Raw genomic sequence first — 27,054 nt, forward strand, 5'->3', positions numbered from 1 at the left:
GCGATTCCTAATTATAGTTTTTGTCATTCAATTTGCTTTTTTAAAATTAAATAAAGGTTTAATTCCTTTCATGTGAAATCTCAGAGTTTTAGCCACAAGATACACATTCTTTGTACCTCAAAGCCTGAAGCTTTGAATCTTGGTTGCTTAAGAATCACTGTCCTCCCTCCTCAGTAATTAAGATGCCCAGCTAGCTCTCTAGCTTGTTCAGCTTCCCTTATGAAAGGGAAGAGTTTATGCAGAAGGTTTTATGAAGTGTAGAAAGGCAGGAATATTTAGAAATAGACAATGTTATAGGGATTCTGTGTGATTTGTGTATTAGACAGGCTGGTACCTTCGTGGTTCACTGAAGTACTATCCTAGCATTTGAATGATTGGAGACAGAGACAAGTATAAATTTAATAGAACTGAATGAAATAAAATGCCTAATGATCCCCAGTGACAGATGATGGGCATTAAGCCCTTGAAGGACAAGTGAGAATCAGCACCCTAGTGCAGTCAATGAGGAATGCAAAGCAGGTTTCTCACTGAACAGTGCTTAATCATGGTATTCAGCTCATTTAAAGTAATTTCTTTGACTTTTGTGAGTTCATGTTTTACTGGAATTGCTGGGTTTTAACAATGTCTTTCATATTTGAAGGGCTGCTTCCAGACAGGCTGCTTATTATGAATCATCTGGCTTGGGAAAAACGACATGTAGACTCTGTGCCAGGAGGGCACGCACCTTGGCTCATGAAGCAATGCAAGAATCCAGGAAAAGGTAAAGCTCTGTTGGTCCCATCTGACCTGTGTAGTGGCTCTGGTCCCATTTACTATCGCTCTTTTGCTAGGGCTCTTTTCAGAGTTGACAAGACTGGAGGCTTCTCTGTCACTGTTCTTCACTAATCTATTTTGGCTGGAGTACTAAATGACTGAGTGTCACTTTCAATCTCATATTTCAACCCAGAGTTGTTCCCCTAATCCCCACTCTGACCCTTGAAAACAGCTTTAAAACCAAAATAAATTAGAATCTGCCTGGGATCCAAAACTCATTTTTGAACAGATCTACTCCACTATTCCTAAATTCCTGATTTGGATCAATTTAAACATTTTGAGTTATTTCCTTAATATCAAAAGGGCTTACTGTCGCATCTCAGTTACAGCCTTGATAAGAAATCTTATAGTAAATGTGCTGACGGCAATATTCCTGTTTGTTAGTGAATTTGACTGTTTCTGCTCTGCCATGCTCTACAGCGACTGCACCAAAGACATAGAGAATTTATACTACAAGAATGAACTCTGCCTTGTTTGTAGAAAATGTGTTGCAAAAATCATATACATCTGTATGGTTCTGGCACTTTGATTGTTTTGAAATATACATCCTAGAAACAAAATGTTCTAGGAAAATCAAATTAATTTGTATATTCTAATTTATTTTTAAAAAATTGTCTTAAATTTTATCAATATAAAAAAACAATGGCAGAACAAGGTTGGTTTAAAGTACATTGAAATTATACAAAGAAATATTTTTAAAATACCAGACAAATAATGTCTTGAGCTACTGTTCACTGAACTTCTGCAGGTCTTCTCATTTGCTTCATGGCATGTTGGGTTATGCTTTAAGAGTCTTGCCATATTCTATAATGACAGTCATGTTAGAAATGTCTTATATTCAGCTCCCTTCTTTTGTCCTGTTGGCAAGGCAAAGAGTAGCATAGGCTGCTTACTGAATCAACATGAATGCAGGAGCTTGAGGTAGCTCCTACTAAAAACATTTTTGACTTGGGGTTTATTTTAGGAATTCTGAAAAATCTATGGAGCTAAATTTTCAGGGAACAACCCACAAATTTCTCAAAATGTTGTCTTTTCCTGGTAGTTTCTATAATACTTCCCACTCACTCTTGTCCAAGGACAGCTTTTCTGCATGCAGTGGTTCATCAAATCCTTGTGAACTCCTTAGTCTGTATCTTTCAGGTGAGGTCAGCTGATAGAGCCCATGAAGCTAGCAGAGCTTCCCAGGTGCTAGAGCCGAGGGCACACCATAAGCAAGGCCCAACTCTTGTCAGGGTGTGAACAGGCACAGAACATGCCTTATTGTGTCCATGGGAAGGAAAATTAGGGGCCAGAGGAAGCCAGGTAGGTTCTTGATCTTGGTTACCAGAGGACTAAGGCTCTGGGGTACCACATCAGTGTGACCACACCAGCTTTCAAGACCTGAAGCTATGGCACCACATATACAGGGAGAAAGAAAATGAAGGAATATTCATATTCATTTCACTTGCTCATTAGGATAGGCAGATAGACTCTAAGAGTAATTCCTAAACTAGATTTTACATCTTGCTGATATTGTTTCAGACCCCTCAGTTGTCTAATGTGCATGAGTGACAATCTTAAAGCTTCATATTGCTTACTCTTACCTGATATTTTTTCTTGTCCTACAGGACTCATGAACAAAAGTCTCACGCAAGTGACGAGAAAAGGATCCGGTTTGCCAGTGAGTTGTCTGCTTTGGAAAAAGAGATTCACACAGCCAGGCACCGTGCTAGAGAACATCTGGATAGGCTTGCTATACAAAGGATGGTACAGTGCTGAATCTTTTTGTTCCTATCCAAGCAGAATTATAAGATATACTGACATTTAGGCCAAGGGTGATTTAGCATCTTTTAATTTTGTGGATCTAAGATTAGGTCTTCTACCCCATTTGAGTCTGGTGCTAGATGCTTCTTTTCATTTTCCTGTGTTTAATAGGTAGAAGAAAATATGGCTCTGGAAAGACACGCTGTTGAGGAAAGGATAAGTCGAGCTCCTGAAATTCTAGTGCGCCTGAGGTCTCACACTGTCTGGGAAAAGATGTCTGTGAGCCTTTGCTTCACTGTACAAGGATTTCCCACCCCTGTTGTACAATGGTAAGAGACCGGCCTTTCCTAGCCCTCTAAAAATGTTGTTAAGCTTTTTTCATTTGGAAGTTATGGCATAACTGGTAAGTGTCACATACATAATGGCTATGTTAAACCCCCTTTATAATCCTCATAGCTGTGCTGGATCGTAGCAGTTGATACTGCAGTGGAAGGTGTGGGAGGACAGCTTGCTGAATGGCCCTGTGTGGTGTGAGAAGCAAACTCGAGTATTTCAGAAGGCAGACTGTGGAAGGCATTCCAGTCTTTCCAGCCATTGAGTTCCTTGATGATGAACTAGCAAATGGCAAAATACACAGAGCTCGCAGGCTACTTGCTAAGCCTGGGTAAACTTGCATGGCACCATTGTTGTCATGGGCTGTATCTGTATTCGCTTTGTGTCACACTCTGTTGAGGTGGACATGAATGTAACATCCCTGAAGCTGCCCTCCTCTCCAGACACGTGCTGTCCTGTATGTGTGAGAGCCCAGGCTGGACTGTGAAGATCTAACCTGAGGCACAATCCTGTTGCTGCTTCCGTTGTGCTGAAGTGCTTTACTGTGATCCAAGACAAAATTTGATTCCCATCTTGTGTCAGGGCTAGTGGACTGGTGAGCTCAAGTCACGTGCCATCTTCTCTCTACTCACTGCCTACTCTTCTGGTTTGGGTGCACATCTTCTCTTTCCACTTTCTTACTGCAATGGTGGTCCCCCTTTGCCTTCATGGCCCAATGTGTATATACCCATACATACTGGAAAATACTCTCTGCAAGTAGAGAAGATTTATAGAGAGAGCTCAGAAGTTAGTAAATGATATCTGGATATAAAAATCTACTAAATTAACGCAGTGAATAGTAGCTGATATTAATGAGTTTATTTTTTCTTTATTGTCAGGTACAAAAATGAGGAATTGATTACCCCTGCAAGTGATCCAACAAAGTACAGAATTGAAAGCAAATATGGAGTACATGTGTTGCATATAAACAGGTAGATTATTCTGGGGAATACAACAGTTTTACATACTCTGCACAATGTTTTTTATATCAAATACAATTAAAAATTCACACAAAGGCTGCAAGAGAGTTAAATTCAGCACACCTCTCTGTTGGTAGTCACATTTAAGCTAGAGAAGGTTCACTAAATAGCTGAATATTAGATCATGAAAATGAAATGAAAAATTAGTTATTTCTGTTATTTAACTCCAGCAATCTACAAGATAGAAAAGGGGTAAATAGCTGAAAAAATGGTAGTTCCTTTTTTATTAGAATTATATGTTCTCAGCATTCAAAGTGGAAAATTCTCTGTGTATTTTATGATCTTGCCATGATGAAGCTCTTTAAGGTAAGCAAAAATTTAGCTGGTCAGGGCAAGGATATCCAGTCATCAGTATTTGTTTTATTATATGTTAGGTTTTGTTTACTTTTCGATCTCCACATTTTTGTTCTCCAAAAAGTAAGGAAGTGTAAATTTATTTATTTTTTTAATATTCTAATTTAACTAATTTTATTTTTCAAAATGATGTTAACATTGTGATATAGAAAATGCCTGGGTAGAACTGCTTCCCAAAACTAATCCTGTGCTATCCTAAACAACTGAAGTATTGCATGTTACATGTGACTTGGTATAAGCTTTTTTAAAAATTTTAAAAACCCAAAGAAAAATGAGGACATGACTGGGGTATTTAAAAAGAAAATTAATATCTAGAGCAGCGACACTCCCCCCCCCCCCCCCCCCCCTTTTAATTTCTCAAGAACACGAGCATTAGCTGTGCTGAAACAGCTGGAGTATTTGTGGCTAACACTTGGCTAGCCAAACATGTCATCTTCTACCCTGTCTCCATCTGTCAGCAGTGAAAGCAGCCCTGAGCACAGCCTTGTGGCATTAGTACAGAAAACAAGTGCACTGTTCCTTCTGCTTTTGCAAAGGACTCCTTGCATTTGTCAACCTGCAGCAAAGTCCAGCCCAACTGTCCACCTTTTCATAGTTCAGGATGGGAAAAGCATATCCCTGTACAGAAGCTGGCAGCAAGAATCACTATGTTGTTGCTTCTTAAGGGATGCTTCTCAAGGAGTAACAGTACTTATGAGTACTTCTAAGATACTCATAGCCTTCTACCCCCAGTCCATAGATAACTTGCTGACTGCTGTCTGTATCCATGAGATGTCTCAAGGCAGCTGATTCTTCTCACCTACATTACTTTCAAACTTAAGAGCAGGAGGTCAAAAGATAGAAAGAGGTTGTCCTCTTGCAATCACCTCCCTTGCAGCGAGGGAAAAGGAAATTGGTCTCCTTTGTCTGGATGTGTGAGTGACAGTCAGGAATGAAACTTTTGTGAGTTCCTGCCAGTGAGTGACTGTGTTTATTTCCCTTGGTTAGTGTCCATGAGCAACTGCTCGGCGAGTCCAGATGTTAGATATGTAGTACATAGCTTCTTTTTGTGACATTTTGGGAGTAAATAGCTTTTAGAAGAAATGAGAATTGGTGTTGATGCTGCTTTCTGAGCATCTGTAGCAATCAGGCTGAAGGGTACTAATGGCTTACATCCCCTTGGTGCTTTTTTTCTCTTTCCTGTGCTGGTTATCAGTCATGTAGACACCATTCACAATCAGCTTTGGGAGTGTTCAGACCCAGCCATATTTATTCAGACATACCACAGAGTCATTTATTGGCACCCACTCAGGTTCCCACACCCACCCATCATCACCCACTGTTTTCTAGTCCCAGACCTGTACGTATTCATGAAGGATCCCTTATGTTTAACCAAGCTGTCATCTTCAGAGACTGTTGCTCTTTTTCTCTTTTATTCTGGCTGGCAGTGCGGTCTTTTTGCCACCTAAAGATGGCTGGCAGCTTTTCCACAGGTTTCCCTTCTCCGCTTAAAAGAATACTGGGGGACTGTAGACCCAGAGTTATGATTTATTTACTATAAAGTTATATATTAAATTGAAATTTGTAACCTTAAATTTATTTCTTTATTGCTAATCTATTTTATTTCAAAACTTGACCATCAGCAGTATTTTCTGTCCCAAAAGACAGAAAATCTACATGCAGGAAATGGAAGAACATTTTGATAGTACATTACTAATATTAGGTGTTTCTTGTATTGAAAATAATGGATGTATAGGTAGTGGTTAATATATATATATTATTAATGTTCTTATAAAAACATGTATCAATTAACTATGGATCTTCCATACATATCTTTGTACACATATATCTGTAGTATTATTTTTTTTCCAGGAAGTAGAACTGTTGGGATTTTCTACCTATCCACTTCTGTGCTTTTCTCAGCTGTTCATACCAAAGTGCTGAGCTGTGTGTCATCTGATCCACAGCCGCTCAGAATGGCCTTGGAATTTCTTGGCTATGTTTCTAGTGCTTCAGTGAAGCTCAGGGAGTGAACTTTTTCCTTCTGTTGCAAGTGTGATATTTATTCCTACGAGTATTCCTTGATCCCAGTGGAAAAATTCTTGAGGCACTAAAACCAGAACGTCACCTTGTCATCTTAAAGTAGTAACTGGACACAATTTCATCCCTCACTGTTTGCTGTCTTCCAGGGCCCATAAGCCTATACAGTAACTAGATCATTTTCATTTCTCTGTCTCATATTTTTATGGTGGTCTGTGCTCAATTCACCACATTTTCTGCATCCATTCAGCTCTATCATTACTATACAGTGCCTCTTTCTTGCTCCTTTTAGGCTTCTTCACTTGGGAGCTTGAGCTCAAGGTCTCCCTTGAGCAGTAAAGAAAAGGGAGTTAGAGTTTCATTATATTTTTTGCACATCTCATAATTATAGGAGAAGAGATATTGCCAGCTTGCACTGAGGTGGTGGTTCATCCCATCTTTCATCTCACTTCTGATATGTGATTCAGAGGAGACTGTGAAGAACCCTCTGAGGGAAAGCTACCGGTAGTTGAAGTGATTGATATATGTCTGAGAATGTGAGGGTTTGTTTAAATTGTATTTCTTTGTCCCACCTAATTAAACTATGGATAGGTACATAATACAAAAAAGATTTCTATATTAGAGGTTGTCAAGATGAGGATACCCTGTTGCTTTATAGCAAAATAAGCAAAATATTTCTGCCTTACTGTATACCTTAGTAATTAAAAATAATAACATTTTGAATTTCTTAGTTGCTGCTACTTGTTTGGTGACAGGATTTGGTTTTTTCTTTGTTTACTGTGATGCCTCCTTAAATGAATCACTTTGCTTTATGCAGCTGTGAATGGCTATATTACATTTCCTGATATGTTGGCTGGGGCATAGAGGGGACAGAAGTGTGCTCCTGACTGGGGGCATTCCTGACCCCCAGCCCTCAGTGATGAGACAGGCAAGCTGATGGGGGCTCGACAGTAGAAGGAGCAGGGAACAAGTCTGTTTTTCCAGAGTTCTGTCAGTGTGATGTGGCTGCACAGTCTCACCTATACAAGGCTCGAAGTTTGGCTGTATTTTGTCTTCTGTTAGGGCCCTTTCCCTTTCCTCTTTCATTAAGTCATTGCTTAAGAAGTGCCTGTAATTGAAGCAGAAAAGGTTTGTGGTTGCATCAGCAAAAATGTGTGACAGCCAGCAGAGTGCAGTGTAATACCTGCTGCCAGTAGGCAGAGCTAGCCCTCCGATCAGGGCTCCACTCCTCAGCACCACCAGCATTGCTTTAAAAAAAAAAAGCTTAAAAATTGAATGAACCTTCTCTTCTAACTATTGTCATTTAACAAATGACACTGTGCAGTCTGTACAGTGCTATTTTAGTTTGATTAGGCACAAAAGGCTTGAGATGATTTAATCTGGAGAGATAGAGAATTGTGGTCTGCCCTTTCTCCTGCAGTAGGTGGAAGCAGAACAGAGTAGAGGCACTGAGGCAAAGGCAGTCCTCTGGCATAGAAGGCAGAGTCTTTGAGCTGTATAGGGTTGATCGGGTGATAAACTGCAGCTCCCAGGGTTTTGCAGGTATGCAGTACCAGTAAGCGTATAGGCAGCAGGCACGGTGTACTTCTGCTCTTCTTTCCTTACTGAAATGCAAACAAGAGCCCCCAAATGAAATGGTCTGTGATCTTCTGACCTGTCAGTCACTGTCCCCTATAAACTGCAATAGTTGGGAGCTTGAAGAATTGGCCACCTCATTAACAGAGTCCTCTCTTCAGTAAAAACAAAAACCAACCAAACAAAAAAAATCAGTGAGATTCAGTATGACTGGAGAATCAGTACATGAGATGGTAATCCTGTGGAGTATTGATGTCATATAGCCATAACACTGAAAATTTTGCCATTTGGATTCAAAGGAGGCAATTTTAACTCTGTAATTTACTACGTACTGCTTCCTGTTCTTGACATGCACTGAATTGTGTTCCAATTCAGGCAAAAATGTTATTTCACTCTTAACTCCTGTGTTTAAATCTACACTAGGCAGATGGATGAATATATGCATTTTAAACAGATGTATCTGCCTGGGGAATATTCACCGCACAAACATTAGCACTTCAGAACCTCATGTGGATTCAGGGCAATTTAATTTTCACAAGAAGTATTAGTACCTTGGGACAGATACAGCTCTGCACTCAAACTTCATGCTATCTAAATGTACTCTATGCATATTTTATCTGACCTTTGTAAAGGTTGGAAAACACATTCCCCATCATGATGCAAGAATAACTGCTAGAGAGACCACACCTTGCCTCCTGGGTCCTTCAAATATTGTTTCTAACTGGTGTTGACTCAATGCCCTTTACAGTGCAATTTAGGAAATCTAGGGGTTTTAGCATACAGGGAAGTAGATAGTTTCCAGGATAATCCTCAGTCTGAGCATTATGTGGAATGAAAGGAGAGTCAGGACCTTATGGGACTTGCCATCCTGTCCAACTTTCTTCAGAGTGGGTATTAAACAAATCTGCTGTGTAGCTCTTACCCACTAACTCCATACACTTCTGATATCAGATTTGAAGGCATTCCACTGAGTACTGGGCTATTTAAGACGGTTTAATGGTTGCGTCAGGTTAGAGACCATAGCAAGGAATTGTAAAATGCTTTCAAAGCAGTGACGTCCAGAAAACGGGTAGAGTTATTAGGACCTCTTAAATAGCAGAAAGTGCCTGGCCTGGGGAATTGTTACCTGTATGTTCATAACAACTGTAAGTACCTTGTTTCTCTTCATAAAACCAAAGAGAGTTGTTGTGAGAGTGGGGTCAGTCATTTGGTCAGTAACATCTTTCTTTTATTCTCCCTGAGAAAATTAACTATAATTCCATCACTAACTTTTGTCAAATAGTTGCTTTCAGATATCGAGCTTCTTGGGCTAAAGAAACAACCCTTTTGTGAATCTCCTGTCTGTTCTAGAGACTTTTAGGACCATACTCTGTTTTCTCTACCTTGGAGTCTATCAAAACCAGGAAAATCTCATCAAGAGATGTATTTTGCTGTTCCTTATGTGAGCAAAACTATAGGGAGGGGATTGAGATGAGCACAGATGTACATCCATTTGAAAAGTTAATCAGACATCTGTCATTCTACTTCTTCTTTTTAGGGACACAACTTTGCAGTGCGTACACCTCTAAATTTCTGATGCTTTCAGTGGTCTAGCACAGACTGGGGCTTTGCATTTATTCAGAATACACGTTTCTGTATTTTTCTGGATTATTTTTACGCCACCTTGTGGTTAATGATAATTCACTCTTTAGATCCTGAATCCGGTGTAATTCTTACAGAAATGAATTCCCACTGACTATTTTATCTGTTGTTTTGCTGGAAAATGAAGCCAACACTGAGAGCAGATGATGACTATTTTAAAGTGATAGTTAATCAGAGTTAACCTCAGTTAAGATGTACTGATATTTTTTCCTTGTTGCCAACACTCTGTAACAACAATGAAATGTTAAAGAGCAGCTAAATTCGATCTGACAGAAGCAAAGCAGCCTGAAGTAATGCTTTGTTTATGTGAGGGAATGGCCTAATACAGCAATGATGGGGTAGTGTTCATCACTCAGTTATAAGTGCTGTATGCTGTCTCAATCATGTCCAGCCCAAGGATGGATCCGCACCTCATCAGCAAACACAGCATGGCTCCCCCAGCATGTGGCCTGCCAGGTGTAAGTGTGCACCATCCTCCTGGAGGGTCTGGCTCACCCAGGAGAAGGCTGGACACATAGGTGGTAGGAAGACACTGTGCCCCTCCGTAGGTCTTTGGGCAGGATGGTGAGTGGCCTGGATTACGGGCTGGAGGGCAGGAAGCCTTTATGGGGCACGTATGTGGGGACAAGGCCTGCAGGGTACACTATGGCATTTACCTGCCACCAGTGCCCAGGAGCTGCACTCCTGGGCTCTCCCTGACATAGCAAATTAAAGATGTCCTCTGCCACAGTGGCCTCCTGGCATGGGGTAGACTAATCCTCTTGTCCTTCAGGACAGGGCTGTCAGGACATCCAGATGGTTTTCTGGAGATGGTCCTTACCATCTCCTGAGCCGTGTCTGGGAATCCCTTTGGCGAGCTTGTGCACACCAAGGCATGCCAAGCGCTGTTCTAGCACATCAGCACTAGAGTGATCGAGACCCAGTTTCTGGGGACAAATGTAATATAGGTTATTAAATATACTATGTACTATTTACTGTATATTCTATATATATCTCCTTAAAGTAGGGATGTAGCGCAGAGTGACAAGAACACCTTACAGTTCCAGTACAGTTAATTCTGCAATGCCCCTTCTTGTAAGACATTTTTGAGATGCCTCATTTGTTGTTAGCTTGTTTCATTGTGGCAAGACACTGTACTGGGCTGTGGTAAGTGTATGAACTATGTACATTTCAGTATAGAGACATTATAACATGACTTAGGAAAAAAGCCTGCCCTGCACTTTTACCTTGCTTTTGGCATTTTATCACCCAAGTGTTAAACAGTGTGAAACTGGCATAGTAAAAAAAAATGTTCTTCTTTTAAGAAGTTAGCGCAAAGAAATGTAGTCAAGTGTGACAGCTTTCAACCAAGTCCAGAATCAGTTAAGCTTTATATAGATCTGTGAACAGGTATTGGCATTTTTTTGAATCCTTCCTGAAAACAAAAAAAACCATTGAATAATATCGACCCTAGTATTTCAATTGTTTTAAATTGTTTTTCAGACTTACTTTGCCTGTCCAGACTGTAGTAGGGCACTTAAGGGCTTCATACCCAACTGCAGGCTTTTTGGTTGTGGCCTAATCTTAGGACTTACCTCTCTGTCTTTGATAATGAATTGTATGATAAACTTTGTATTTTACTGCTTTATTTTGTGCAATGTGTGGCTGAAGAGTTGTCTCCAGGAGGAGCTGTTAGATTAGAGAGTTAAATCTCAATTTAATAGAGCTTTCATCAAGTTGCGTTTTAGACATCACAATACAGATAGTATGATTTTTGTGATACGACACTGTCCAGAATATATGCAAGGGCTGAAAAATAGGTGTCTGATGTGCCTGTCACAGTGCTACATACTCCCAAAATTGGCATTCTGTTATGCAATTTACATCAAACACTTTTATGTATTCTTTCTTCTCCCGCACCTGGGATATATGACCTGTTAGAAGACAAGTGCAACCAGAATTTCATCCCTTTCATCTGGCAGTTGCCAAGAAGATACAAATTTATCCTTCTGAGAAGAAACTAAGTGCATGCATGCAGAACATTCTATCTCATCACTGGAAATTTCTGAGTCACCTGCATTAAATGCACTAGTAAATGAACTACACAGAAGCAGGATTTAATTGTGTGTGTTTCAGACAGCACTCTGATTAGCTGATGGTTCAACCTAATAAAAATGCCAAGAAATAAAAAAAAATTAACAGTTTTGTTTGACAGACATCTTGTAGAATACTTGACTAATGGAAAAGCTCAAGAAAAAAATATTGAATTGGGCCAAATAAAAAGTTTTGTTCATTCAAATCCAAAACGTTTTATTTCATATTAGACCATTTAGTATGTTTTGGAAAACAAAGCAGAAGTAAATTCTGAAATAAAATTTTTAATTAAAATATTCATTCTGAAACATAAAAATGAAATACTCTACCTTTTTTGAAATTGTTTCTCCATCAGGACTAAGTTCTTTCAGCAAAATTGAGGAAATCTCATTCTACCCAAATCTGCATTTTACCAAAAAGTAGTCCAAAATATTTTTAACTTTTTCTAGTAAGTAGTCACTTATATTTATATTTATTAGAAACTTAGCAAACAAGTTTATTTCAATTGTAAATTTGAGTAATTGCACCAAAAAAGTGTATTTGCAAATAATTTAGTTTCCCTTCCTTTACTTCAGTTTTATGTCAATAGTTCTTCTGCTGACTGACCCCATTTTAAATAAGAAAAGAATTGGGACATCAAAGTTTGTACCTATATCTTAACATCTGGCCATATATCTGCTAATGTAACTTCCTCTTCAAGGAAGGATGTAGTGATACAATTCATCACTGGGTCCTATTTTACATGAAGTAACTGTTTTTTGCTTTATTTTTCATAATATTGCCCTTGCATAATAAATATCTTCTCTCACTAAAAAATATATCAAGCCAAAACATTTATGCCAATAAACAATTTTGGTCCGTTTCCCTGGTTTTGTACCATTTCCTCTGGACTGCCTAAGAGATATGAGAGAGGCAAAAAATGCCAATATCTGCCTGCTGGGAATAGTCATAGTAGGAGGAATTTCTGCAAGTGTCTCATGTACTTTTCTGCCATGTCTCTTTCTTAAAATATGTGGCAGAAGGGCAAGACAGATTAAGGAAGAAGGTTACATACAGAAAGGGAATAGCCAGACTGGCAACCTGCAGCTATCTCCTTTTGATCATTCTCTGAAGGTCATCTCCAGTGTGCTCAAGTTAGTGCAGCCTGCACATTAAGCTGTGATAGAACTGCAGTAAAAAACAATACCAGCTTTCTGGTTGTCTTTCATAGTCTTGCACTGTGCAACACCAGGAAAGAGCTTCATACACTTTCCTCAGGGTTGAAGTAGCTTGGTTTGTAATAGCAATCATTAAGAGAACTTGTATTTGCATAAAAAGTCACCTGTTTTCCTCCTTCCCCTTTTCAGAGCTGATTTTGATGATTCTGCCACCTATTCAGCAGTTGCAACAAATGCCCATGGGCAGGCATCAACTAATTGCGCTGTGATTGTGCGAAGTAAGTCCTACTTTATGATCCAAACAAGAAATAAATATAATGCTCATGTCATTGAATGCTTATTGTATGTTTATTTATAGGGTTCAGAGACGGTGAAGAGCCCCACCCAGCTGGGATAATGCCCTTCCACTGTAAGCATTTTTTTCTTTTTGCTTAGTTTATGTACTCTTATCAGAGTAATATTTTACAGATGAGAAAATTAGATACAACTTGCTGCTTCTGGCTTTGCTTTCTAAGCATTCAGTAACAATAGGAACTGTCCAGATGCTTTTCCTTTCCTAGTTACATTTCTAGATCAGCATACAGTATAACAGAGCTCCATCTCCTGTTCAGATCACAGTAATCTGTGCCAAGTACAATTTACTTATGCTCAAGAATGTTTTCATTTTCTCATACATAGTGCCCCTGTCATATGACGTTTGCTTCACCCACATTGATGTCCAGTTTCTGGAGAAGTTTGGAGTCACCTTTGCAACTGAAGGTGAAACACTGACCCTGAAGTGTTCTATGTTGATCACCCCAGACCTGAAAAGACTACGACCTCGTGCTGAGTGGTATAGAGATGGTAAGTCAGTACATTGAATAGGAGCTCCCTGGAAAATGCTAGAGGACACATTGAGGACACAGATCAGGCTTAGAACATGAGACTCTCAGAATTAAATTGGAATAGAGCAAACAAATATCTCTAGTTAGAATTTATAGACCTGCACTCTCTTTCAATTAAGTGACTTGGTCAACCTTTTCTTGAGCACACATTTACAGCAACAGGAAGTAATCTCATATTATCTAATAACACAACAGTTAGAGCATTTGCTGACTAGGGGGAGATCCAAACTCACTTCCTAGATTTGACCATGATTTATAATTGCATGCTGGGTACTCACAGAGCACTAAATTAAAGTTTGGAGCACTGAGGTGTGGGTGTGGGCCTCCACTTCCATCTTGCTCCAGTGTTTATTGTGAATTTCATATTAAAATCAATTTAATGTATAGTTCAGAAATACTTCTAGGAGCCAGGCCTGAAACACATGCCTCTGCTCTGCTGCTTAAGTGTCATGTTGGTAGGTTGCTTTCCTTGCACCTTTTGTCAATGAAAAACTATGCTATGCCAAGTGAAGCGGTCTTAGCAGGAAGTACTGAAAATAGCATTGCTGAAGCACGTCATATACTCGGGTGGATGGTACACAAACCCTGCATGAGTAGTGTTACTTCACCACACCAAAAAAAGGTCTAGAAACATAAAATTAACTACTTAAAGTTTAACAGATAGCAGGCTGGTCTAGGTATTTAGCTCACCACTTTTCACCAAGCACAATCTCTGTGTAGGATTTTAAAGTAAATATTGTGCCTGTGGATTTAAGGAAAGCCTTGGTTATATGTGAATGGTGAGACCTTTCCCCAGAAGGACCACATTTGAGAATGGTGGACTCCCAAGTTTGATTTGGACTGGTCCCAGGCAAGCTGGCAGAAATTTCCGTAGCTGACAAAACGTGATGCATAAACTAAGAAGTGACAGTAAGATTAATAGGGCAGTCAAGAAAATTCAAGGTTAGGAAAATCAGAAAAAGGATACTTTTACTGCTGCTAATTATGCCTTTTGTTTCATGTATGTCATTATTTGACATAGATTCGCTTCTGATCCTTCAGGGCAAGGACTGCTACTTACTGTTTCATTACTATTTCTCTGTCACTGTGGACACTTCATTGTGATGGAACTATTAGATGTTACTAAAACAAAAATTACGAAATAATAAAAATGGCTTTTTTTTGTTTGGTGAATAACCTAAAATCTAAGGCTCATCCTTGGACCCAGATTCTGTTCCCACTGAAGTGTACAGGGATTTTTAATCGTTATAAATAATAGCTCACCTCAGTCTGAGGTGAGCCATCAGTTTCAATGGTACGTTTACTTTGTCTCGTACTGGGCCCAGTTTCTCAAGGTGCCAAACCTCTGAAATTTTGGGTTTGGAATTGCAGTTGTGAAGAAACTGCTAATTTTCAAGGGATGCCCCATATTGTTCTACTTTTCATTCAACATGAATTTTCTTGCACTATGGACAGGTGTACAAAAGCTTATGGACCTTTCAGTTTAACCCTTCATAATGCCAAGATAATTTCCTTCTTGATATGTAACAATATTATGCTCTTTGTTTTCCCCCTTATTTGACTTAAGTTTACCTTCCATGTGAAAGCCTGAGATGAAAACTTGGTCTCTTTAAACCCAATAGGTTCTTGCAGTGAGTCAGATAGGCTTTCATCCCATTATTCTACTTATGTTGCAGGAAATAAGATGATACAAACAAGTTTAGATTTGCCCTTCATTGCACGTACATAGATCACAATATTTCCAAGAGGTGTACAGGTGCATCAACTGGCAGAATTTGTTCCCAAACACAACAGGAATTCATGCACTGTGAACCTTTGCTATGTGCTACAGTTCCCTGTGTTAAGTCTCTTGAGAGCTGGAGGCAATGCATAATGTAAACAATGAGAAGGTTAATAATTTGTTCAACATCATGTGCTTTAAATGTTCTGGGGTTTTTTTTGAGAGGTAATACTTAATTCTACTCTTGCATTAAGACAGACTATGTTTTTCCTAAAATTTTTTGGTTTGTGTTAATCAAATAATATAACAACTGAAGCCCTGAGGTGGATACGTATGATTTACTTCTAATAATTATACACAAGAGAAATATGTGTTTATCCAGCATTAATAAGCTTCACGCGAGTGAACCTTATTGAGGATGTCTACTAAACTCCTAGGGGCATATAAGTCAACTGAATTAAATCCTTTAAAGTGGTTTGGGATCTGACAAACATGAATATCATGTCTATAATTCAGGGCCCACTTAGAACAATTTAAGATATTAAAAGAACTAAATCAAAATAATAGTTCAGAAACATATATCTAATCTGGATATGAGTTCAGCTGGTAACAGAAGCTTTCTGTTACTGATCTCTGATGTAATATAAACATTATAAAGCTATATGCACCAGCATTCTGCAGCCATTTATACTGGAATCTAGAATAAAATAATTGCATTCAGAGGAAAAAATCATGGAGTGCAGAATTTAGCTGAAACTTCAGCAGACCAAAATACACGATGAAAAGAAGCTCCAGTATATAGTAATTCTCCACTCTTTATATGAGTTTTCAGCAGAGTAATGTTTTAGGAAAATTATCTCATGTACTGAAAACAGCATGTGAGTCTTGAGTCACACTGCCTTGGAGGGTTAGTCTCCTGTAGGTTTGTTCTTTGATAAATCCTGGGAGAAGTGACAGAACAGAACACGTGAATAGACTGAGAATTTGAGTGCAGTAGTAAGGCCCTGTAACTGTACTATTATTGTGACGGCAGGTGCATGAATACCTGCTCTATTAGAACTTCGGATTATGTTTGTGTCCTCCAAAATTTACTCTTCTTCTTGGCTTATCTAGAAAGTCATCCATCCAGACTGCATTAAAAAAGAGAGCTGCTGCTTTCTTAGGGGATCTGGTGGGTCTTTGGCCTTGTGTGAAGGAGAGAAGTTTTTCTGCTCTTACTAAAGACAACTGCCTCCACAGTTTCTGGTCCCAGGTACACATAAAGGGTGGAAATGGATGATTCTGGCCTTCACAGACAGTACAAGCTTGCCTACAGTTTCTGTGTATATTCTAACTAGAGTGTCTACCATTCCACTCAAGCTTGGAGTCTAAATAAGTGACCTGCTTTTCAGAGGTGCTGGTCAGTCAACTTTGTTCTCAGGATTTTCCACAGAACTCATGTATTGGTTAAAATTTCTAGATGAAGATATTTTCTGATTTCAGTTAAAGTACTTCATGTCTCTCTGCACAAAGTCTCAGTACCATTGTGGCATGCATGACAGAAGGGGGACATGCAGATATTCTAGATAAGGTTCTCATGATTAAGGACCTCATGGGAAGGACTGTGACATAATTTACTCCGTACGCTTCTCAGAAAACAACTGTATGCTTAGGTGATTATGTAATTTACTGCTGTAAGTTTTAGTAGTGTGTGTCTTCCAGCTGCTTTATTATCTGAATATGTGTCATGTTTTGTATACCTTCTTAAGCAATACAGCTGGTAGATGGGAAAACTGATTCCTTTGCAATTGTTTGAGTGTCTGCTCCAAAGTGTATTTAAGCAATAGAATAATAAACATTTATAGATATTCAGCTCCTTTAAATACTGTTCTGCTGCATTAATTACAATAAATTAGTATGCAATAAGTCTTAGGGAGTTAAAAATAAAAAATAATCCAATCAATTATTAAAAAAGGTGATATGAGAAAGTCCCTTGGCTAGCATAAAATATCCTGCTCATTCTTTTGCTCTGGTTTCACTAAGCAATCAGATTAATTTGCATTAATCATGGGTCACCACCTCTCACCTGTGAGATATTCAAATTTAATTTTATTCACTACTCAACAGGCATGCCTTGAAGATTTAAATTTGGTGTATATTTATAGCAATCTTCAGATTAAACTGAAATCTGGTCTTGAAAGTTGGAGGAAGAAATTGAGTAATCTGACACTTGACCTGAATGGGTAGCAAAACTTATTAAAAATGAAACAAAGTTCCACCCTGCATTCATTACAGGGTATGGCAGGTTTTCATGTCATTGTTTCGAAATGTGGATAATATTTTTCTCTGTCAGTGTATTAAAAATTATAGTGATGGAAATTCTGTTGTTGGCACTGCATAGGGTAGTCTGAGACCTCATGTTCTCTAAAATTCACTGATCAAATAAGTTTAGAGAGACGCAGCTTACTCTCTGTAGAGTTTTCATAGCATCAAAGCACCATCACTCCGAATAAAGCTGGCATAAAGGTTAGCTTGTGCCCCTGATTAGCACAGAACTGTACTAGGATGTAGGTTGTTCTGGCCAGCAAAGTAATGTGTCTGGTGGGTCTTCTCTTCCAGATGTGCTGATAAAGGACTCCAAGTGGACGAAGCTGTATTTTGGAGAGGGCCAGGCAGCTCTTTCCTTTACCCATCTGAACAAAGATGATGAAGGTTTATACACCCTGCGGATGGTTACAAAAGGCGGAGTGAGCGAATACAGTGCATACCTGTTTGTCAGAGGTAAACTTTTCATCTGTTTCTTGAGGAGAAATTAAAAAGAGCAGTAGAAAGATTAGTTTTATTAAATAATCCCATGTAATAACTGAAGTACAAAAGAAATCCAGACTTGTGGTATTTCATAATAATTTGATTTATATAGTAGTCTGTGCTAGAAAAAACAGTCACCTTACATGAATGGGGAGCTTCAAGAGGACCATGATCCTGAGGACATTTTCTTTCCTGAAGAACCAGAGAAATCATTCTTGTGAAGAAACAGCTTGTTCCTTTGCTGTCTCCTTTCCCAGTAGGAAACAAACATCTCTGCATACTACCAGTCCTCACTGTGATGGTTTTAGCTCTAGAGATTGCCAACCGGGAATGAGCCTTGCTGGGCATTCTCATATCTTGTGCCTGGCCTTAGGAAGAGGCACAGGAGAAAGCAAAAGAAATATTCCCACCACTGTACCAGTCACAGTCATCTCAATAATCAGAGAAAAGAAGCAAAGTAAGAAATTAGCTCACTGAAGAAATACAGTTTTCACAAGGGACATAGATAAAAGGAGGTAAATGTATTGTAATAGAATAAAGGTCAGAATTTTCCTTTACATTTGCATCCACAACTCTCAGTGAAGTGAGAATGAGCTTTCACATGCACCTGTGAGCAGAACTTAATTTTCACTTTTTTATTTTTTTGTTGAAAGGTGAAAATATCTCTGGCTAAGCAGTTCTTTCACTTTCCTAAATACATTGGACAACACCCTTGATGGTGGCAAACTGGAGCAGCCCCACTGAAGCCATTGGAGCTGTATTAATTTTAAACTTTGTTCTTCTTGGAAGTGTATTGGAATATATGTGTCTTCCAGAAGTGTCATCCAGAGAGTTTGTGTGGGGTGGAGGGACATGAATGTTTTTTCAGGGGGCTGAGATCCATCTTCCTCACAGGACTAGTGCAAGGACTTCATTAGCTTTGCACTATGTCCTGAACAAACCACTGTATCACTCTGATCTCATTGGAAGCAATTTGCTAAAGCTTTCTATTTCCCAATTACCTTCTAAGAATGAAAGTACCCAGGAGAAAAAGGCCCACTAATATATAATAAGTTTCCTAGAAGTTTTTATTGTAGTGGTGGGTCAATTTTAGGTACTTCTATTATCCATTTTATACTATGTTTGATCCCTTTGAAGGGACAGGACCCTGGACTTGAGCTGTGCCTTCTGGAGTCTCTAGTGTCCTCTGTTGGCCTTCCTCTTGCCTTTCTTCATGTAGGCTGTGGTCTGATACTGAGCACCAACCACCTCACAACTGACTGTGATTAGACTCTATAAATTTAGACTATACACAGGGTGTTTTTGTATTATAGAAAGAAGGAGGGAACTTCACATCTTAGAAGACTTCCTTAGGAGTTGTGGGTCCACATTAGTCAACACCTCCTCAAATGAAGCCATGTAAGGGTATCTTAATGGTGGAACATTGATTACCTATGCCTGTTGCTATTGTAAGACTATAAATAAAAAGTAGGCTTAGAAATGTACCAGGACTTTGCATATTTTTTATTCCTTAAGAGATTTATTTTCCTCAGCTACATTTTCTTTATTGAGTACCTTGGTCTGATCAGTAACCCACAGCTTTCGGTGGGAAAGAGCATCAAAAGCACATGGGGTAGTTAGTCTTTTAATTCTCATGAAAAGTAATAGGTGTTTGATGCCTAAACTGCTTTTCTGTCCTCAAAAATGTCCCTGAGCATTTTTACCTATATGGAGATATGGACACTGTGGGCCTGATTTGTTAGTGCAGTGAATTAGCATGTAATGAAATCTTTGGGCTCCCATTCATATAAACAAATAGCACAGTAAACTGGAAATCTTCCCATTTGTCTTTGTGATAGATTTCAGAGGAGTCAGGGTCAAAACTGATTTATTTTTATTTGTGGTCCAGATGCTGATGCATTGATCGCAGGAGCACCAGGGGCGCCGATGGATGTTAAATGCCATGATGCTAACAGAGACTATGTTATTGTTACCTGGAAACCACCAAATACAACCAGTGAGAGCCCAGTCATTGGATATTTTGTTGACAAGTATGTAAACATTGGGATTTTAAAAATTTTGTTCATTGTCAAAAACATATAGATACTGAAGAAAAAAAAATTGGCATTATATCCTTTAATACGTGGGTTCTTTAGATATATTTTTACAGGCCCATGGCACTGGAACTCAGTTGCCTACTGCGTTAAATTACTAGATTGTTCCCTGGCAAACTTTTAGCCCAGATGATCTAGTACCTTCCCAGGCAATTCTGGCCACAGTCTGGGAGTTAGCAAGGGCCAGGGGCCATGCCCAGTAATCATTTGCAGGCAGCCACATTTTATCAGACACTAAAAATGTTCAATAGTATGGATGTGACCAAATCAGAGAATGAGCCCTGGCAATATTTAATTTATAGAAGCCAGAATCCATGGGCATCTTGAATTAGATTTAGTCTCTTTAATCTGTATACTGCAAAAGCTGAAATCTTGGAGTTATTACATTATCTTTTTATTTCTGCCTTAACTGTGGTACACCAGGAGCTCAAGGCATGGACTCCCAGGAGCTGGTAGTTTAAATCAGAATGGCAGTCCTCTCTCCTCCAGTCTGCTTTGCACTTTGGGGTTTCAGCTCAGTGCAGGCAGCTGGGGAACAGGGGATCCAAGTGCTGTTTTGCATGTCTCTTCCACTGAAGTGCATGCTTGCCCCTTGTAGCCAGAGCAGAACATCTGATCCTTAGTGTCTGAAACTGTCAGTCAGCAGAAACATTACTGAAATTACCTCATAATGTATACTGCTCCACACTTAAAAGCAGCATTTTCAGCTCATTGCTATTTGCTATCCTGTAATTTGGTTGAGTTCAGTGACAACTGTCTGGGAATTGCTGGAAAATGTTGACTTATGAATGGCAGTCAGTATGAGGAAATTTAACTTAAGCCCTGGGGACTCTACCATTTATATCCAATTTGCACAGTGCATAGATCATGGGAGTATTTCACCTATTTTGTGTATAATCTAGTCAGCTGTGCCTTTTGACATTTTGCTTGGATTACTGCAGTGCCAAGGAGCCCTTGATCATGACCCTGTTTTTCCTGATACTGTCAGGGCAAAAGGCAGTCTTCTCCACCAAAGTTTATCATAGTAGGACACAAAACAGATATATACATACAAAGGAGCCAGTATGAGGACATGACTCTGCTTCTTGATGACTTCTACACTCTGTGGCACAACCATTGTTGGAGGGAAACACACAAAGATGCTTGCTTAAAAATATGACAAGAAAGAGATGGAAAAGTTTAGGTGAATGTTGCAATTTCAGCATGTTCTGTGGAGATGCGTGTTAAAAATAAAACTGAATAACTTGTTCTTTATATGACAAGGAAGAGAACCAAATGGAAGTAAAACAGAGAGTTGGAAAGGCCAAAAACCATGCAAGAAAAATGACCTTTGCAATTACATTATGAATAAATATAAGCAAGGTGGGAATTTGTTGTCTGATCAGAGGAAAGAGTGTATAAAGTGTGTGATTTTCATTAAAAGGTGTATGGTTTAGTTCCTAAACTTAGTGAGGATGACTTCTGTGATTCTGACTTGGTGTGTGTAGGATCGTATATATTTATTGTGGGATGATACTGATAAATGCTGTCTTCTGCTACACCAAGATGTGAAGTAGGTTTGGAAAACTGGGTCCAGTGCAATGATGCTCCTGTAAAAATCTGCAAGTATCCTGTGACTGGTCTTCAAGAGGGACGGTCTTACATATTCCGTGTGAGAGCAGTGAACAGTGCTGGCATTAGCAGGCCTTCTCGAGTCTCTGAACCCGTTGCAGCTCTTGACCCTGTTGATCTGGAGAGAACACAAAGTAGGTTATGCAAGGCTGAAACAGTTGTTGAATATTTGATTTTTTTTTTTTTTTTAAGATTCTGTTTGCTTAGTTAACCTAAGGACCCGAGTTTATTTCTTCCTTTGATTGAATATCTCACTAATTTCATGGTGGGGAATGTAGCTGGAATGGCAAGGTCCATACAGACAACTTGGCAGGACCTGGGAACTCCGTCTCAATTCTGGCTGGTTTTGCTTAGCTTTAAATATAGACACTCATTATCACAAGGAGCAATATTTTCAAAAGAGCTAATATGCCCTGGAAGCTTGTATCATTTGTATTGGGAGATAGGCCCTCAGATCATCATAAACATCTACATTTGCTGGTAGTAACTTCTGAAAAAGCTATTGAATATGTCTGTTTTAGTTAAAGAAAAAGTAAAAATTGTCACGCAAATTCACTGGCTCATAGACTGTTGTATTTATCCACATCTTTTTTCCTCAGTGAAGCGCCAGTACTGACACAAAGCCCCCATGCTACAGGTTGGGGGGTCTCTGATATTATAGCTTTTCTGGCAGGTGGAAAAAGTCAATCTATCTAATGAACAAGTTATTTCTGAAAGCTGGTCTTGTGCTCAAGGCCACTGCAGACTGCAGAGAAGCCTTATGAGAGGTTCTCCATTAAAAGAGTAAGCTGGCCTGCTCTGGGGAGTAGTTTTATTGATTTAGCCTTGTCCTAAACCCCTGTACAGATTCCATATATCGTGTACTTGCACATCTTCTGGTTTATGCGCTCCTTTTACTCAGAGGGGAATTAAACTCATTATGAAGACTGTAGAGCACTGCCCCAATGTTGCTTGTAATGTCCGAGTTGAATATGCTGTGTTTCCATTAGCTTTATGATTAAATCCTATAACAAAAGGCTAGTTCATGATACAATTGTTTACTAATCTGCCACAGAATTGAATCCATCTACTGTGACTGTGATTCCTGCTTTTTAGCACATCTTTAAATAGTACTGTCTTACCATGCTCTGTTTTCCTATGAAAGTGAATGAACTAGTGTATGACTGTGTTGACTCCATCTGGGGAAAGATTTAATAAGAGAGTTATAGAAATGGAAGTATACAGGCTTTTGAACAGGTGATGAACAATAATTTGCAAAATTTGTAAATACATTAAACTGGTTCAAGAAATTAATTGAATATTTTGATTAACAGCTATTCATGTGGATGAAGGGCGAAAGATTATTCTCAGTAAGGATGACCTTGAAGGTATGTAGCATTTCTATGATTTCAGTCCATCTGTTTATAGTCCAGGAATCTAGCATTATAATTAGAAACATAGCTTGAAAAGAAATCCACCTAGTGAGTAAACTTTTTGTAATAATAAATAGAGATATTCTGGCTTGCAAGGCTGAGAGAACACAAATGAAAGGTGTGGTCTAAAGGACAGAGAACATCACACTCTCAGCAGCACTACTTTCATTATGTACTGACAGCATCTCCTCACCTTTTTGCTTTGGCTAGTTCTAAGCTGAGTTTAAACAGCTGAACATTGCATTTGATTGCCCACATTTCCCTTCCTCCTGTCCTTCTGGGAGCTAAATACAGCTTTTTTTAGACTGAATTAGATGATATGAGCAAGTTATTTCCATTTTCATAAAAACTTATTCAATCCATCCCAATTCTTTAATTAATATATCTATCTGAATAGAGAGATTATTCTTAAGGTTAAGTTTATACACTAAATATTGCTTTTCCTCAGGAGAACTGGAGAGATTACTGACAACTTTTGAGATTAAGCCTGAATTTTTTCTGTCTTTGGTTGTTTCTGTATGTGTTGATTTATTTTTTATTTTTTTTTTAGGCTTGGATAATGATCTTCTTTTCACTTAAAATGTCAAAAATATTAAGTAGTAAAAAAATTTTCTGTCTACTCTCTTCCATCAAAGGTTATAAGCTGTAACTCTCACTCTCTTCATGAGAACAGGTGTAGTTCGAGGGAAAATCAGACATTAAATGGTTTCCCCAGTGCATGGGCAGGACAGATGAAGTTTCTCTATTTTTACAATGGTACCCTAAATGAATTGATATGGGTATTATAGGATCAGAATCACATTATAGGATCAGAATACATTTGTCTTACTTGTTTGGCTTCACAGAACATACTCCTGCTCTCAGGATTGTCCGAGAATGATTAGAGGCATTAAATGGCCACTGGCATAAGCATGAAAAATGGTATTTGGATTTCTGTTACATGAATATGCATATTTAATAAAGGAGTATGAATATCCAAATACCATTTTTTTTATATAGATCATTACTTTAATCTGCAAGATTGGAGACCATTTCTGAAAAAGTGATCTCATAGATCACAAATGGATTTCCTTTTTAGTGCCAGATGACCTTCCATTCTGGGAGAGTAGGCTGTACCATCATGTTACATCATTACAAATTACATCAGCTTTGGGGTTTTCAAGGATGTAAGAAAACATGTTGAGATTTAGTTATGTGAAACCAATTGGAAACCTTTTGACTTTATGCATTATGCTGTGAAGGATTATTGTAATTTTCTTGACTATGTCAGCAATTTTGTCTTAAACTTAGTTGATTCATGTGCCTTTATTAAAGAAAAAGTATATTTGTAGGAAATCAAATAGAGAGAACATTGAGAGAAAATAAATTTTCTGTGGATATGTCAGTTTGCTCTAAAAAAAGTCTGGTTTTGATTGGGAAATGTGTACAATGAAATAACTTCAGTGTACATTTTGAGCCTGGTTGGTTCTACAGATGTTTATAAACTGTTAAAACATCACTTCCATGATTTAGAGATTATTATTGAAACATTTTTGTCTTTTTTAATGTCAAATCCTGAGCATTTAGAAGATAAATGATCCTTACTAGCCTGAGAAGTGGCAAAATGTACCTTAAAAGAACAAAACTTTTTGCTTTCTTTATTGCAAGCCATAAAAATAAAATATTTGTAGGTATCTTCCGAGTTGCTATTTCTGACCTATTACCAAGAGGAACCTTCTTCAGGGCTGTGTAGCTATGCCTGAAGTGGTCCATCACAGGTCTAAGCCTCTCCTATCTAGTGCTGTTTTACACCATTGTAATTCCTCTGATAGCAAAACTGGCTTCTTCTCACACTGCGGTGTGTGAACGTGACCACAGAGGGCCACAATGAATTCCTCCAGCCTGGCCCGGGGTACACTGGTCCTGCCTCATGTTCCTGATAACCCTGCAGAGTGAGTGGGGAGAGGGGTTTGATCAGGCCACGCCAACTGGTAGAGTCACCAGAGGGCTGGTGACATAGTTTTATGTCTCTGATCCACAGTTTTTAGAAGTGCTTTAGACAATATGGCTGGTAATACCATCACATTACAGGTTACATTGCTAATAGGTTCTGCTTCTTTTTCTGCTTTCCACTTTGTTTTAAGCTGCTTTTTCTCCTTACTGTATTTCCCTTCCAGATATCTTCTCCTAGTCTAATTTCTTGTAATAACTCTTTAGACTTCTGTCTTTGATCACAAAATTTCTCTTGTTTGCATATAATGAGTAGTTTTTTTCCAAGGCATCCTGCCCAGCAGATAGAAGTAATTCAAATGTGATCGAAGAAAAAAGGTGTGACAAATGCACAGGTTTTCAGGAGGCATATTTAACTTTTACTGAAAAAGTAAATAACTAGCTTTTAATACTGATGCTTTATTTCTCAGAATTTAATTGAAGTGAGCAAGTGAACTGCATGGATGATATTGTAGCCCCTAATAGCTGAGCATTGCACTGCAGGGTTGGAGTTCAGAAAGATGAGCTGTAGCATGAGTGCTGACCCAGGAGTTAATCTGCTGTTTAACACTCAATACGTTTATTACTCTTCTAGGCGATATTCAGATTCCAGGCCCTCCCACCAATGTACATGCTTCAGAAATCAGCAAAACATATGTTGTACTCAGCTGGGATCCACCTGTTCCCCGTGGCAGGGAGCCACTGACGTATTTCATTGAGAAGGTACTGTCCTGGCATTCAGTGGCATTCAGCTGCAAGGTGTTTCATTGCTGAGTGCAATTACATTCAATTCATTTTTAGAACTACAGAATGAACACTAAAACTAACACTTTTTGTGGTCTTGCAGGATTTGGTAATGGGGTATTAGAGAATCATGGACAATCAAATGTCTTATTACATGATTTAATGAGCATTGAAATTCAAGGTCCAGGGAAAAGCATGCCCCTGTGCTATTTGCTTACTGCTGTCTAAAATGAGAACAAAACTACACGTGTAAGGTAGCGGTTTAATGGAAAAGAACCATCTTAAGATTTCACAATCCTACAGGCAAGACTGGAAGTTTGCAGTCTGCCTGTGTTAAAGGCACGTTTCTGGTTGTCCTGTGGTAGAGCAAGGAATAAACAGTGACTCATAATTTCATCCTCACTTTCCTTTTCGCAGGCTTACAGCACCCTCTGCTATACCCTGACATTTCCAATTTATTCCCTGTAAGGTCAGCGGAGGGACAGATGCCTATCTCAGGTTCACTGCTCCCTGGTAGTCTTCATGGCTGCCTTTCTCTTCCCTTTGACTTGACAGGGGACTTCAGTCATCACAGTGGGAGCGGTTTGTTCTTCTCCCATCTAGGCTACTAAGATTTAGATAGATCTGTCCTGGAGCCAGGTTTCTAAATTAAGTGTGTTGGATTACAGCCAGAGGTCATAATCTTTCCTCCTTGCTACGAAGTTTCCCTGGTAGGTAAATTGGCCCACATACCTGACCTCTAAAACTCTTACATGCAAAGCTATACTTAGTTTTTATGAATTATGCCTCTAGCATATGCCCCCCTCTTAATGATCCACAAACACTAAAACTGTCCATAAAACTGCCACACATTCAATTTGCATCTTGAATATTGTGACAGCCTTTTCTCAGGCCCTTACCATGCAATTTTTTTTCTTCTCACATCTGTTCAGCACATTGCTCCAAAGCTCATTTCCCAGCCAATCATTCTGTTTACATCACTCCTCTTTTCGCAGCCCCCATTTTGTCTTTTCCTTCTCAGTCACATCAAAATCTCCACTTCAAAAGACCTTTATAGCCCATCTCTACATTCTTCATCATCCATTGACTGCTGGATGTTGAACCAATA

The 27,054-nt window shown here is 38.9% G+C and overlaps 1 protein-coding gene across 2 annotated transcripts in view; it reads left to right on the forward strand.

The window, feature by feature from the left end:
• Positions 1 to 27,054, forward strand: part of MYOM2 (myomesin 2) — a 79,594-nt gene that overhangs the window by 8,559 nt on the left and 43,981 nt on the right. For both annotated transcript variants that reach the window (XM_075049258.1, XM_075049259.1), the window contains exons 4-15: positions 641 to 760; positions 2,421 to 2,559; positions 2,728 to 2,885; positions 3,768 to 3,860; positions 12,917 to 13,005; positions 13,086 to 13,136; positions 13,406 to 13,570; positions 17,930 to 18,091; positions 20,007 to 20,148; positions 21,757 to 21,956; positions 23,136 to 23,189; positions 25,798 to 25,925. In XM_075049258.1, coding sequence (XP_074905359.1) covers positions 641 to 760; positions 2,421 to 2,559; positions 2,728 to 2,885; positions 3,768 to 3,860; positions 12,917 to 13,005; positions 13,086 to 13,136; positions 13,406 to 13,570; positions 17,930 to 18,091; positions 20,007 to 20,148; positions 21,757 to 21,956; positions 23,136 to 23,189; positions 25,798 to 25,925 — 1,501 coding nt within the window. The remainder of the gene's footprint in view (positions 1 to 640; positions 761 to 2,420; positions 2,560 to 2,727; positions 2,886 to 3,767; positions 3,861 to 12,916; positions 13,006 to 13,085; positions 13,137 to 13,405; positions 13,571 to 17,929; positions 18,092 to 20,006; positions 20,149 to 21,756; positions 21,957 to 23,135; positions 23,190 to 25,797; positions 25,926 to 27,054) is intronic.

This window comes from Buteo buteo, chromosome 17 (assembly GCF_964188355.1).
Source record: "Buteo buteo chromosome 17, bButBut1.hap1.1, whole genome shotgun sequence".
Taxonomy (NCBI): domain Eukaryota; kingdom Metazoa; phylum Chordata; class Aves; order Accipitriformes; family Accipitridae; genus Buteo; species Buteo buteo.